Source organism: Zeus faber, assembly GCF_960531495.2.
Source record: "Zeus faber genome assembly, chromosome: 5".
Lineage (NCBI taxonomy): Eukaryota > Metazoa > Chordata > Actinopteri > Zeiformes > Zeidae > Zeus > Zeus faber.
Genome location: NC_137192.1, coordinates 9,403,619 through 9,419,033, shown reverse-complemented (window position 1 = coordinate 9,419,033; position 15,415 = coordinate 9,403,619). Strand labels below are relative to the sequence as shown.

General features: G+C 42.6%; 1 protein-coding gene across 1 annotated transcript; it reads left to right on the top strand.

The window, feature by feature from the left end:
* Positions 1–742: 742 nt before the first annotated feature.
* On the top strand, positions 743–12,555 carry p3h1 (prolyl 3-hydroxylase 1). Its single transcript, XM_080000722.1, has 15 exons — positions 743–1,238; positions 2,870–3,022; positions 3,307–3,496; positions 4,077–4,208; positions 6,914–7,053; positions 7,482–7,571; positions 7,665–7,717; positions 8,108–8,235; positions 8,558–8,685; positions 9,695–9,790; positions 10,058–10,208; positions 10,308–10,425; positions 10,522–10,597; positions 10,701–10,841; positions 11,521–12,555. The coding sequence occupies exons 1-15, from the start codon at positions 777–779 to the stop codon at positions 12,184–12,186; spliced, it is 2,724 nt and encodes a 907-aa protein (XP_079856848.1). The 5' UTR covers positions 743–776; the 3' UTR covers positions 12,187–12,555.
* The last annotated feature ends 2,860 nt before the right edge of the window (positions 12,556–15,415 follow it).

Sequence of the window (15,415 nt, the reverse complement as noted above, 5' to 3'; positions counted from 1 at the left end):
CTATGCATTTTTCAAAACACTTTTCGGCTCACCCCCTTCCTCCCGGCGTAACCGTTCCCGAACGAATCCATGAGCGATATCTTCGGTGATTCTTTTCTTCATATCGACGACTCTCGGTTGGATTCCCGTCACACCACAGATTCGGTCTCTGGCATTTTTTTTTAAATTGTTTTTATTATTTGATTTAAGTCCAGACTTGCGTTAACAGTGACATGTATTATCGAGGCAGTCGTTACTGCACATTTTCTAACAGTCTTGTTAAATGAAGTACAAGGTGATACGTTTAACTTGTTAATCACCACCGCCACCCCTAACCCTAACCCTCTATTAAATAGACAGACAGACAGACAGACAGACTGACTGACTGACTGACTGACGGACAGACAGGCTGACAGTCAGGCACTTTATCCATCCAGTGAAGAAGATCCAGAAAATTACAAAAAAAAGCCCCAAATGGGCAATAATACTAAAATAATAAGGATACAAACATATAAATGAGGCTGTATCCGATAAACAAAAAAAATAGAAAAGAAGATATAAGATATAATATATATAATAGATATAATAAAACAAAAATATACTGATATCTCACACCAAAGTAATGCAAATATACTCTCCCCAAGGCTGTAGTACCGCATAGCGTCCAGACGGGTGATGGGGGGCTGCACCAGGACCCTATAAACCCTCCTCTTTCTTCGCAAGTTTGCTGTTCCAGCGTCCCTCTGGTCAAACTCACTTTCTCCCAGCTCCACGGTCTCAGGGGCCCGCCGTCTACCATGGAGAGCCGCTGTGCGCTGGTCCTCCTCTGCAGTCTTATCCCGCTGTGCGCGTCGGACGCGGAGCCCGGCAGCAACGTGTTCCTGGAGGGTTATGACTTTTTATTCGACACGGCGGTGGAGGCTTACTACAGGAACGACTGGGCGTCGGTGATCCTCAACATGGAGAGGGCGCTCCACAACAAGGCTGCGGTCCGCAGGGTGAAGACGCGCTGCCGGATCAACTGCGCCAACCAGACGGCGTTCGGCGAGCCGCTGGCCGGGCTGGGGGTCCCGATCCCCGGCGCCGGGTCGGTGGACGACCTCGGCTTCTTCCAGAAAATACTCACGCGAGCCGATTGTGTGAACTCCTGCGAAAAGGAGAAGCTCGGCCCGGCTACCCTGCACAGAGTGAGCGAAGAAGTGAAGCTGGAGTTCAAGAAGCGGACCCCGTACAACTACCTGCAAGTCGCCTACTTCAAGGTATTGTGGGCCCCATGGGAACATCTTATAATGTTCTCATGGGGATGCCATGTATGATACTATATGTGATATACTATCATACGTCACACACGATGACAATCGCACTAAAACAGCATTATCAGATGCAGCACTCAGATCAATATCACTGATTATATGCCCGCAGAGCATTGGGAAGTATTAAGGCGACTTGTGTGAAAATATTCGCGCATTCTGACTGTTTAGCTGTTTTGCATGCGATCTCATTCAAAGTCCTCAAACCTCCTCAACTCCATTTAGTCAGTGTTAGCCCGACTGTAGATGCCCCAACCCCCCCCCCCCCCCCCCCGCCCCCAAGTAAACTAGAAGACCGTGGAAACCGATGCCACGTCTTGAAGGTGGAGTCAAGCCCGTGCCTTCTGACGTGAGGACGCACGTTTTACACACCAGTGAAATACAGGGTACCCACTGTGCTTTGAGGCTCGTTACGAAGCTTTGATCCGTTTCCATTGTCAGGGCCTCGGGGCTCTTAAATGTGCAACGTGGGAAAGGGGAAATTCGCAGTTACAAACAGACCATAGTTACAAAGCAACACAGTGGAGGATAAATTAAACCAGAGTGCACATAAAAAACACTTCACACTTAATTAAAGCCTATAAAATACATTAAAAGTCTTTAAAATGTAGGGGGGTGGGGCACGCAATAAAATATCAATACAAAAACAGACAATGAAATCAAATAAATCTGCATTGTGCCTTTTTTGTACATGCAATATTATTTGAGGGGCTTATGGTAACTTGATTCACTTTCTGCTGCTTGAATCATTATATTTAATTCTATAAGATAACATAAGATAAGATTGCAGCAGCTCAGTGGAGAAATATAAAGCACAGAGTAACAGCAGGAGAATGTGCATTGAATTACGATATATACGTACAATAAACAATCAAACAGTAAAAATCGAATAAGTAATAATACTAATAATAAATGTCTCAGAATGTACAGCATAACTATTTAAATCAAACGCAAGAGAATAGTGTTGCAGCATGGAAGTATTTTCTTGGGTGCATTGCTCTTTATGGAAAAAATTGAATAAATAAAAGAGGAAAAAATAGTGAATTAAAATAAATACCTATTATTGTTCTAAATTCAGATGTCCATTTTTTAACTGGTCCTTAAACGGCATTATAAAAAAGGGGAACTACCCTCAACAGTTTCAGCCTTATACGTAGTAGATATCAATGGAACTTTTAACCACCTTATTGGTAAATATATGGTGCCATTCAAACCCAATATAATTGACATATACAGTACTAGGAATTTGTTCTGGTGAGGTTGCTGCGTTACACTACAGACAATTAGCATGAAAACAAAGCTTAACAGAAAAAAATGTAGATTAAAACTGATAATTAAATAAAATACAATGAAAAGTGAAGAAAATTTTGTCAAACATATGCAAATAGCCAAAAAAAAACAAAACATACGTAGTCTTGTATATAACAATATACAAAATACGCTACTATGCACAGGATAGACTATTGTTCTGGGTACATAGGATACAAATTATTAATATGAATTGTTACTATGTACTAACTTTCCTGTTAATTTGCCTTTGCCAGTGTCTGACCAAGCACCTTATTTTTTTATGTCTGCAGATCAATAAGCTGGACAAGGCCGTCGCGGCGGCCAACACCTTTTTCCTGGCGAACCCCGACCACGTAGAGATGAAGCAGAACCTGGAATACTACAGGATGATGGCAGGCGTGCGTGAGGAGGACTTCAAGGACCTGGAGGCCAGGCCGCATATGGTGAGGCCGAGTCGAACCTCGCAGCGGAAATCTTGCGGTTTTTTTTTGTCTCACGGTGGCCACAGGATAAAAGCATAGAAATAGAAAAGCTAAAACAGATAAAAGACACAATAACAGCACAGAGATAACAGATGACAATTTACATATGGCAGGACTCGAACCCGCACCCACTTAGTCTTTGGGACTGTAGCCCTACTAGAAACTCAGTAGCACTGTTACTACACACCTAAGCTTGCTTTACACTGAATGCATAGCCACATCTAACACCACCCCCCACCCCCCAGGCGGAGTTCCTGCTGGGGAAGCGTTACTATAGCGACGACTCGTTTGGCCTCGCAGCCGATCACTTTGAACTAGCCGTGGACGACTTCTTCCAAGCTGACAAGGAGTGCCGCGTGCTGTGCGAGGGTGCGTACGACTACGATGGATACAACTACATGGAGTACAACGCCGACCTTTTCCAGTCCATGACAGGTGAGCATTTTGGGGTTTTGGTTTGATTTCTTTGTGTATTTTCAAAGAAAAGATGATAGCTCCAACTGTTTGGAAAACACAAGAATCCCCATGGATTCATGATAAAAAGATCACATTTATTGCAATTTCTCTTTATTTTATTTCTTTAATACTACGGCATCGAAAACAATGAAATCATACTTCCAAAGAGTATGCACACATCATTAGTCATTTGATTTAAAGATCATTTGCGTAAGCCACAACTGTACAAGTTTAATTTCAGGCTTAATAATAGAAACTGAAAAGGGCCATTGTGCCCAATTAATGAAAATGACAATAAATACAGCTTTGATGGAAACAAATGCGATAAAAATATCGATTTTCTTTTTCTCACTCTACTGTTCATCATGTTCCAAAAAATAATAAATAAAGGGTTAGGATCATAAAGCTGCAGGGCGTCGCATCTTTCTGTTCCTTGAGTCGGGGCGTTGTCACAAGGCTTGTGTGTGTGTGTGTGTGTGTGTGTGTGTGTGTGTGTGTGTGTGTGTGTGTGTGTGTGTGTGTGTGTGTGTGTGTGTGTGTGTGTGTGTGTGTGTTGCAGACCACTACATGCAGGTACTGAACTGCAAGCAGCGCTGCTCTGTGGAGTTGGCCTCCACCGCCGGCCAACCCAAGCCCTTTGAGGACTTCCTGCCCTCGCACTTCAACTACCTGCAATTCTCCTACTACAACAGTCAGTCTCACTGTGAAATGTTACAATACAAACATTATTATTGGGAATATTTTCTTTCAGACTAGTTTGTTCCATTTGGAACTAAACTCTTAGATCATAATTTGATTCAACACCACTACTGGAAGTTAAACACAAGGGTTTATTCCATCATACTTGTGTTAATTATTTAATTTCACTTGCTACTAATACTATCATTATATATTATTACAATGTACCACTAACTATCTAACTAAGTTCAAGTTCAAGTTCAAGAGTTTATTTCTACTTGTAATTTACTGTATTGTACTACCACCTGCCCATTTTAGGCTGATGAGTTAACAGTCGGCCGCTACTTCTGACTTGTTTTTGTAGATGTGTACATGTATTTTATTTCATTTTTATATTTTCTATTTTATCTTTTATATTTATATATTTAGAATATTTTATTTTACTTTTGCAGTATATTTATATTTTCTATTTATTTATTTATTTATTTATCTATCTATTTATTTATTTATTTATTTAATCTATTGTTATTATTATAACTAGGGGTTGATCCCATAGTGCTAAAGCTAAGATGTTTGCATTTTTTATAAATTTTATAAATTTAAGTATTATCATTATTACTAGTGCAGTGCCCACCTGTTCGTGAAAGTTGCAACGACTTGTGGTGAAAAACACAGAGGAAATACACTCTTTCTCACGGGAAAAAACACACCCAAGTCGCGCTTTTGGATAAACCCGCTGTTCGCTTGTTTTTTCAAAGTTTATTAATAATTCACGTGTTGCGTGTCAACACAAAACATGCTGTTTGGAACGGGCTGATTGTTTCCATGAGAAGCCCCGCCGCCGATGGCTCGCTGTTTCTCACAGAAAGTTGCACCCCCCTGGTTTGCTGTTCACTGTTCATTGAAAATGTATTAATATTACACATGCAGCGTGTCCAAATTGCCCCAAATTGGACACTGCACATCCCCAGCAATACACCCGCCAAGTGGGAGGTAGATCGGATGAACGGTTGTCGAGATAATCGAAGGACATACAGACATACATACAGATAGACAGAGATTCCTTCCTTTATAATTAAACGGGCAAGATCCCTATTGCTTTAATTATTGAAAAGCTGACGTCAGGAGTCTATGAATGTCATGGATCCGGGGCACTCACAGACAATATGAATAAAATGTGTATTCAGGGCACATCTGACATGTCGTTGTTCAAGTTTGAGTCAGATCGGTCCATTATTGTGGAATAATTTAGTAAAAAACAGTATTTTTTTCCTCACCGCAATGCGCCCGCATGTGCAAAATTACGGCTCGCACAGATCACATGATAGCATTGCAATCAAGTGATTGGTCAACAATCGGGACCTCACCAAGATGGCGCCACTTGCAGACGCAGCTGACGTCAGAACTTTATGGATGTCATGGATGCGAAGAACACACAGACAATCTGAATAAGATTTGTATTTGGGGCAGTTCCAACATGGCGTCGTTCAGGTTTCATCCGGATCAGTTCAGTACTATGGAAGAAGTTTTTGATCAACAATCACAACCTCACCAAGATGGTGCCATGCACAGCGCGCATGTGCAAGTTGATTGACTACACAGATCACTCTTAAAACCATACGAAGTTACAAAGTGACAGGCATTATTTTATTACTATTAACCTTTGTTATGTATGAAAAATAATGTTAAAGTATTACCAGAAGACAATTGAATTAAACAGAGCGCAGCGTATTGAGCATCATAAATATATACGCCTCTGAGGACAACTGACACGCACCAGAGTGAGTTCTACAAAATAAAACCCCAATAACACCACAATCAGAATTTATAGACATTCTAGAGATATCAATGTATACAAACCTTCTCTATAATTACTGATAACAATAACCATAAGCAATTACATACAGTAATACAAGGAAAATGTATTTATTGTGTATGTGTTTTGAAATATTTTCATTCTTTTTGTGTTTTTGGTGTAATCAACTACACACAATTTATTTAATTATATATTGTCTACAACTGAAGTCAGTTAAACCTCTTACCTCAGTTTATTTATTTGTAGGTTTATAAAATACATTATTATTGTGTAGGCAGTTTTCTGTTGATTTACAAAGTGCAATAAAATAATTGTGTTCCCTCAAATGGAATACTAATCGTGCTCACAATATTGATTAAAATAATCATGATTATCATTTTAGCCATAATCATGCAGTCCTACTTCAGAATGATAACTGCTGTTAGTTGCGGTGTAGGAAACCCACCCACAGCCGCAAACACCACCCGATCATAGAATTACACTGTAACCAGGCCAGAACCAATGAACTTCTGCAGCCACAAAACACACCGGAACAGAGACGCAACGCCAACGCACACTCTTACATTGAACTTTAACGAAAGTCCGACTACCCTGTACCCCACGTATTGCTGCCTGCAGCTATATTTTCATATCATATGTTTATAATTTATTTATATTATTATTCATATTTATATAATTTCATTTTACATTTGCCGTAGTCTTACCATGTTCCACATGGTACACACAAGATTTTCCATAACATCAACCTTTTTCCCCTCCTCTATCTCTCTCTCTCGCTCTCTCTCTCTCTCTCTCTCTCTCTCTCTCTCTCTCTCTCTCTCTCTCTCTCTCTCTCTCTCTCTCTCTCTCTCTCTCTCTATATATATATATATATAAATGCCTCTGTCTCTTGACCCTCCCAGGTCAGAAGTACAAGCAGGCAATCGAGTGCGCCAAGACCTTCCTGCTGTTCTACCCCCAGGACGAGGTGATGCTGCAGAACCTGGCATTCTACTCCCTCATGTTCGGGGAGGACAAGGCGGATAATGTGTCGGCCCGACAGGTAGGGACTGTGGGGTCTGTGGGGTTTCCCTAGAGTGCGGATGTGTGATTTGTGAGCGTTGGATCACTAAATTGACCGGAGAAATAAATCTCTGAGTCATTCCATGAAATGGGTGTGATTTGGCCCTTCTATTTGCAGAATATACTGTATATATATTTTTTTATATTTCATTGTGTAATATACATCCAAGAAACTTACCAGAAAATATATTTTCCCATCTCAGTCACAAATGCCTTATTAATATCATTCATTACACACTCAAACTTGTGACGGGCTGGAACATTTCATCCTAAAATGGCCGATTATCACTGACAGGTGGGATACAGTGGGTTATGTTTGACAGACCAAATCAAACATTATAAACCATCAAATTCAAATCATAAATAATATCATAACTTACCAGCTTTTGGGTTTATGTTTGACCTCAGGTGGTGAAGTGGTACATGCAGCAGTCCATACTGGAGAAAGAGCTGCTCTATCTGGGCTACGAAGTCTTTGGGATCACCTTTGTTGATCCCGTAGGTTACATTTTTTTCTTTTTCTTACTTCTATTAACCACTCCTATTTCCCTCCTCCTTAATTCTCCTTTTAACACTACCTTTTCTGCCCAGGACAAGTGGACGCCAGCGGACGTCATGCCCCAGAAGCTGAAAGAGAAGCAGAAGTAGGATATGTTTATATTTAATGACATTTTATTTGGTGATTAATTGTCATACAAATAATCACGATTATAACAATGTAATTGTCTTTAACGTTCATCATTCAACGTATAGTGGTGGAATAATGCACATCCACCCTACGAAGAAGAAATGCCAGGAAAATTGTAAAAACATTTGTGTCGATAGTTAATTTCAAACCCAACTGATGGAAACTGTGATGGTTCATCATAGTTCGTAGTCATAGATGGTTCTATGTATTACAACACTCATACTAAATTTGGATGGAAACATTTCACTGGAGGACCTTAGCATATTAATAAAATGATCACGATTATCTCAATAATAATTGCGATCGGGCGATGAATTGTAATTGATGAATTGTGTCTCTTCCTCAGGGTGGAGCGGGAGACGGCAGCCAGGATCACGGAGGAAATCGGGAACCTGATGAAGGAGATCGAAAACCTGGTGGAGGAGAAAAGCAAAGATTCGTCCGAGATAACCAAGCTAGTAACCCCCCGAGAAGGTTGAAATCCCATTTTTGCTAAATTAATCTCAGAGTGTTGATAGTTTACAACGTGTAGATATCATTTTTAATTAAAAGTTGTTTCAACTTTAAGAATGTACAATAAGCAGTGTTGTGATCATAGTTTCACTGTTTTCTCCCCAACTATAGTATAGACAGGTATGGATGTCTGCTATAAATCAAATCTGACAATAACAATCTCTTCAGATTGGGGTCCAAGAGACACAATCTTATCAAATATGTATCAAATGGAGGGTCCTTGATATGAAAAGGGATGAGAATCACTGCTCTGTTCTCCTGTACTGCCACCTCTGCACGCCAGGGGGCACACTGCTCTACGAGCACATCCAGGTTGCCATGACGTCCAAGCAGCTGAACGGCTCCCAGCGGGTGCTGCTGGACGGGGTGATCAGCAGTGATGAATGCCGGGAGCTCCACCGCCTGTCCAACGTGAGGGTTTTTTTTGGTTTTTTTAATTGATAAATTTCAACATTTCAACATTTGTGCCGAAGCTGGTGGTCCACTTTCCACAGGGTGTCTTTGTCAACTAATTTTTGCCGTTTTTCAATCCCATTTCTATTAAAATGTCGATTTCCATCATTTATAACAGTTCATAGTGCAAACTCACCGAATGCTGTACCATAAGAAACTTACCACTCTGCTGCATGTTCTAAAACCGTAAAAAAAACCCTTTTAAATCTCATTTTCCAAAACTGGAAACTTGCTTTATAGTCGCCTATGTCTTTTTTAACATAGTTTTGTTTAAAACTAGTTTTTGCGATTGCTGCAGCACATCCAAAGTGTAACGTTGGCAATAGGCTTACATTCTTTTTACAACTTCAGAATTTGTTCCATTGGATATTGGCATTCAAGCTCAGTGTGACCTTGCTACAGAGTGGTAAGTTTCTAAATAGCAAAGTGTTGTGTTGCGTGCCATGAACAGTTATACTGTTAATGATGGGGACCAACATTTTATTAAGCCCTGGGATGAAAAACCATAAACCCATCCTTTTAGAGCTGGCTGACAAAGTTGTTTTTTTTTTTCTTCAAAAATGTCAACACTTAAAGTTTGAAAAACCTGGATCGAAATAATTTCAATCGTGAAAGTTACGCTCACTATGGAGGTAACATTACAGGTTTAAAGGCGACATGCTTGTCCCTCTAACGGCATTCACTTCCATTGCATATTTACCCTGCAGCACAGAATGGTCCTTGGCGTGTGTATTGGTTCTCCCAAGAAAATTCAGTGTTGTATTTCTCTTTGAATGTTTTATTTTAAAGGTGTCTGTTATTTATCTTCAGACCGAAAGACATCATCACACCTTTAAAGACCCTTTTGTCCATCCCATATCTCCTCATGATTCTCTGAAGATCCTGATAATTTGACTCGAAGATCGCAGCTGAAGTCCCTTGGCGTACGCTCGGCATTAGTGTGTTGACATTGTACATCCTTCCTCAGTCGGCTGCTCAGAGGGGAGACGGCTACAGGGGGCGCCCTTCCCCACACTCTCCAAACGAGATGTTCCAGGGGGTCACGGCCCTCAAAGCCGTTAAGGTTTGTACCAGCTCACTGAAAAGAGATGACGGGAATTAAACATGATGATAAAATTGTAGCTCAAGTTATGTATGGACCACAGGAAAATTGCATTCAGACCCATGTTGTTTTCCCCTGTATATTTCAGTATAAATGGTATGTCAACATCTCCAATTCATGCACGAGACTTGACATCTAACCACTGTGTAATATAGAGCCCAAAAGCAAAAAAAAAAGAAGCATGGTTTAGAATGTTACCTTCATGATTCTGACGTCCCTCCCCCGCAGCTCGGACAGGAAGGGGTGGTTCCCCTCAAGAGCGCCCGTCTCTTCGTGGACCTGAGCGAGCGGGTGCGGAAGGTCCTGGAATCCTACTTCATGCTGGAGACCACGCTCTACTTCGCCTACTCCCACCTGGTGTGCCGCTCCGCCATCAAAGGTACCGCCGTCCGCCGTAAAAAAAACCCCAAAATGTTCCAACGAAGAGCGCCGATGTAGGAAGGACGTGAGTGTCATCTCTACCGCGCTGGTCCCACAGACAAGCAGGAGGAGCGCGAGGACCTGAGCCACCCCGTCCACGCGGACAACTGTCTGCTGGTGTCGGAGCACGACGAGTGCATCAAGGAGCCGCCGGCGTACACACACAGAGACTACAGGTGGGCACGGAAACCTCATCACTGCGTTGACACTTTGGGACGACAACATACCAGACGTCCACTTTAACTTCGGACTCTTCCTTCTCACCCGCGCAGCGCCATTCTTTACCTGAACGACGACTTCGAAGGAGGGGATTTCATCTTCACCAAGATGGACGCCAAAACGATCACGGTACGAAATGAAAATTGTCGGAAAATGACTCGCCCTTCACTTCACCGCCGACGAGGTGTACGACTCGCTATATATCTGGCCGTGTTTCCCGTCTCCCACGCAGGCCGAGGTGCGTCCCCGCTGCGGCCGCGTGGTGGGCTTCGGCTCGGGGAAGGAGAACCCTCACGGCGTGAAGGCGGTCACCAAGGGGCAGAGGTGCGCCGTGGCCCTCTGGTTCACCCTGGACCCCGCCCACCAGGAAAAGGTGGGTCCTCCTCCGCTCCAATTACCCTTCAAATGATAATGAAAGGAAGTGAGCTCTTGGGTTGTAAGATCAAAATTGCAATCCTGTCGTAATTCATCGAAATAATCAGTTCCAGACCGAGCAAGTTTCACTCTGAAAGTCAGGACTATAAGTTGTTTTGGAGATTCCGTAATTGACGAGTCACTCGGTAAAATGAGTCGTTCGGTTTTCCGACTCTTTGGCCGTTCTGGTTCAGTTGGTGTCATGTACGGAGCGAGGGAGGACTTCCTGGACGGCGAATGAGAGTCAGAAGAGTCGGTTTGACTCTTGAGTTGTGAATGTAATTCTACAGACTCAAATGTATTCTGTCAAAACCTTTTACTTTGGTGCGGCGCAAAGAGTCAATTTGTCACATTTAATATGAATTACACCAAATGCGTTTGGCCTTGCATTTCTGAGTCGACTCGCTCGCCCACTCTTTCGCTCTTTGGCTCCCGACTTTAAAAGAGAAGCGTTCTTGCAACCACGCGTTTCTGACGCATTTAACAGGATGGTGGTGTGACGTTATTTAATCGTATGAAAAAAGTGTTGGGAAACAGTGCTGTGCTTAGTAACAAAATGTGTTGTTATCATTCATTAGAGTGTCAGTGGTTAGTTTTCATGCTGTTTTTTTTTTTTTTAATTTGTTGCGTCTTCTTAGGAGAGAATCCAAGCTCTGGACATGTTGAAGATGTTCTCTACGCCCGTGGACAAGGAGTTCACTCAGTCAGTGACGGAGGACTCTCCCCGGGTCCAGTCCCCGGAAACGGCCGCTCCCGCCGCCACGGAGACGAAGCAGGATTCCGTAGCGGAACCGAGCGAAAAGCCGGCTCCATCTGACACGGGGGTGGAGGGGGACAAACCAGAGGGGGAGGCGGCCGACGAAGCGACGGCAGGCGAAGCGACGGCGGGCGAAGCGACGACGGGCGAAGCGACGGCGGGCGAAGCGACGGCGGGCGAAGCGACGGCGGGCGAAGCGACGGCGGGCGAAGCGACGGCGGGCGAAGCGACGGCGGGCGAAGCGACGCCGGGCGAAGCGACGCCGGGCGAAGCGACGGCGGGTGAAGCGACGGCCGACGAAGCTAAAACTGCTGCTAAAACAACGGCCAAAGCAGGAGGAGACCATGGGAAGCCCAAAACCAAAACCAAAGCCAAACCCAAAGCCGCAGTAAAGACGGACAGTAAAAAACAGACAGCCAAAACGAAATCCAAACAGGCTGACAAAAAGGTCCCAAAACTGTCAGCGAAAAAGACAGCGAAAGCGGGCGTTAAAAAGGCCGGCGCAGGGTCAGCCTCGCAGTCTGCGAAGGACAAGGAAGAGCTGTGATTGCTGTGACTGAAACTTTTTTTATGTGTGTGATTTCTTTTTTTTACTATTTGGGATATTTGGTCAAGGGTTTTATTTGTCTGTGGACGGGCTGGGTTAAGATTCTTTAATCGCCTTTAATGAAGTGGACCCTGGTATAATGTTGAAAGGCAAGACAACATGAAATACCAAGAGACTGCAGCATCGTGGCCGATGTCAATCAAATCTTTACTCCAGTACCATGATGTTTTTCTTTTTGTGCAATCTGCTTAAGTGCCTGAGGTTCCTGTTGCTTTCTTTTAGAAGGCTTACATTTACTTTAATTAATTAAACAAAGAACTTAATCTCAAACCAACTGTCTTGAAAAAGGAAATAAAAGTGTTGTCTGTATGTTGTGGTAAATCTCTTATCAGCAAAAACAGTACGTGTCTTGTATGTAAGATGTCCCGCACATTACAACATGTTATAATATGAACTTTATGGAAGCTAATTGAAAGTTATAGCTTCATATATATTTTTTTATCAGTCAGAAGGTATTGCTGCAGTACTTGATACGACCACTGGATGGCAGGATGGTTGTGTTTGTCTTTCAACCCGTGAAAGCAATGGCCACGCTTTCATTTGTTTTGATGGAGATAACGTTCAATTGGGGCCGCAACAACAACAACAAGCCCCCAGCCGCTAGGGGGGTTTCCAGGAGAAAGCTGCGCCCCTGGCTGTAGTTCTAAAAATATCTCAAGAGTTGACTGTTGTTGTGAACGTTGTGTTTCATGGCAACCTCGCAAAATGTGCAGCGGGGTCATACAGTGTTGAACATCAACCTTAATGTTGAATGGTCACAAAATTGGTGGAGCCCATTCCGACAGCAACAGAATATTGAAGACATGTCCAACTGTAGATTGGCGGTAGATTTTCATTAAACTCATTGAAGCTATGTTTTCAGGACTTGAACCTGTGACAGTAGCGCTGGAAGGCGGCGTCTGAGCCATCTTGCCACCTTCACGCTCGGCCCTGGTCTCTGGGCGCTTTGAAATGTGCCCTCAGGGTGCTGCCCTTCAAAAATCCAACATTGAACCCTTGAGTCTTTCGACAGCGGCTATATCTCCTTGAGCCGCGTTTTTTTTAATGAAGCAATGTCCTCTCCTCCAATCATTTGATTAAAGCACCAGGATCTGAACCTGTGACCGCAGCGCTGGAAGACAATCTGTGTTTGAACCATCATTGAGACCGCGAGCCCTCGATCCCTCAAGACATCTTACAGCAGATTATCGCTGTATTGAGCCACTGAGTCTTGTGAAGCGTGGTCATCTCCTAAAATAAATCTCCTTTCCCCAATCTAAAATCCCCTTTCCCCTGGTACCCAGGTCGCTTTTCTGTGTCAGTCGCAGTGGTGTTGGATTTGTCTATATATTTATAAAAAAGGAAAATGCAATGTCAAAGTGAAGCTTGACATTTTATTATATTGTCATATAATACTGTTGTTATTATTTATATTATTATTATTCATATTAATTCAATGTATTTATGTATAATTTATTTAATCTGTCCGAAAAGACGCAAATGTAATTAGGGGTCTAATAGGGCTGGGAGCCCTATTGTTTTTGTTCATAAAAAATTGACGTCACTAGTCTATGGATGTCATGGATCCACCTCATTCAAAGACAGTATTAATAAAAATGTCTATTGGGGGCAGTTCCGACATGCCCTCGTCCAAGTTTGATCCAGATCAAACCTCTATCTATACCTCATCTATGCATGTGCAAATGATGGGCTCGCACAGGTCACATGATAGCATTGCAGGCTAGTGATTGGTCAACATCCGAGTCATTGCCAAGATGGCGGCACGTGCAGATGTAACTGTAACTGTCGTGAATCCAATTAACCCACAGACAAAATGAATGAGATATTTATTCGGGGCAGTTCCAACATGGCGTTGTTGGAGTTTCATCCAGATTGGTATTTCAGTATTGTGGATGGAGTTCGTGATCAACAGTTGCAACCTCACCAAGATGGCGCCACGCACAGCGCGCATGTGCAAATTGGCGTAATGCACAGATCACACGATAGCACAGTAGATACACAGTAGATACACAGATAGATAGTGACACACAGATACAGCCACGATTTACTTTAACTAAAGGAATATCAGATACAAACTCTTAACCGTACAAAGTCACAAATTGACAGGTATTGTTTTATTACTAATAAACTTTATTAAGTTTGAAACAAAAGAAGTTAAAGTATTACCAGAAGACAAAAAAAAAAGGATTAAAAAAAAAAGTACAGCGTATTAAGCATCGTAAATGTGTACGCTTCTGAGGACAACTGACACGCACCAGAGTAAATTCGACAAAATAATATAGCTGCAGGCAGCAATACACGGGGTCTAGTTTAGTGGTGTTGGGTGCGTTTTACACTTTCCCGGTCAGTCGTCTCCTGGTTGCTTGTCTCGCGGAGCAACCATTATGAAGTCTACGCAGCGCAACCCTTCTGTCTTTGAAAGAACCAACCATGTTTGCCTGTAAACCAGATCGTCTCAATATGAGAACTCACCGTGTTGTCTGTGGAAATAGAGCTGCACTCTCAGTGACGGGTGGCAGTTACGTCATTTATTTGTTGAGTTTTTTCCTTGGATTACATTTTCAGTAAGATACGTTTTCATGACATAAAAAAAACGTGGTATTTCTGTGCCTAATTACCATTGCACGGCTTCTATTTTTCAGATTCCATGTTGGATTCTGAAGGTATCACTGAGTCGCATGTTTCAGTGTTTGAGGGATGTGCTGATGACATTTTAAGGATTATTTTTTATTCTTTTTGTTCATTAATGCGGCAAAGTAATGTGGATTTGGACTTGGACTTGGGTTTGAGTATCACTGCCAGCGATGGGTCACCCTGTAACGGGGTGAGTCAAAAGCGGGCTGAATTTGTGTAGCTAAGAAAACTGTAATACGTACCAAACACAACTAAACTGGACCCCGTGTATTGCTGCCTGCAGCTATATTTATTATTTTTCTCCTTGGCAGCTAAAAGTGTCCGGTGCTCGGCAACCGCTGAACCCATGGACATGGTTGAGGTCTCGTTTGGAACCGAGGCCTTTCAGACAACAAGTTTGGTCCACATTGATCTATATTTGGAGTGGGAATTAGTGAAAAAACATTGCAAATTTACCAGAATTCACAGAACGTTGGCGTAGCATGATTAGTTTGTGGAGCCGGGCGCTTTGTGACAACATCATCCAATTTCTAAT

What these genes read in the sequence shown, in the direction of transcription:
- p3h1 (XM_080000722.1), top strand. Translation starts at nt 777, where the DNA reads ATGGAGAGCCGCTGTGCGCTGGTCCTCCTCTGCAGTCTTATCCCGCTG. An exon ending in CCTTTTCCAGTCCATGACAG is followed by an intron (nt 3,497 to 4,076) that starts GTGAGCATTTTG and finishes TGTGTGTTGCAG; the next exon opens with ACCACTACATGCAGGTACTG. An exon ending in GGATCACCTTTGTTGATCCC is followed by an intron (nt 7,572 to 7,664) that starts GTAGGTTACATT and finishes TTTTCTGCCCAG; the next exon opens with GACAAGTGGACGCCAGCGGA.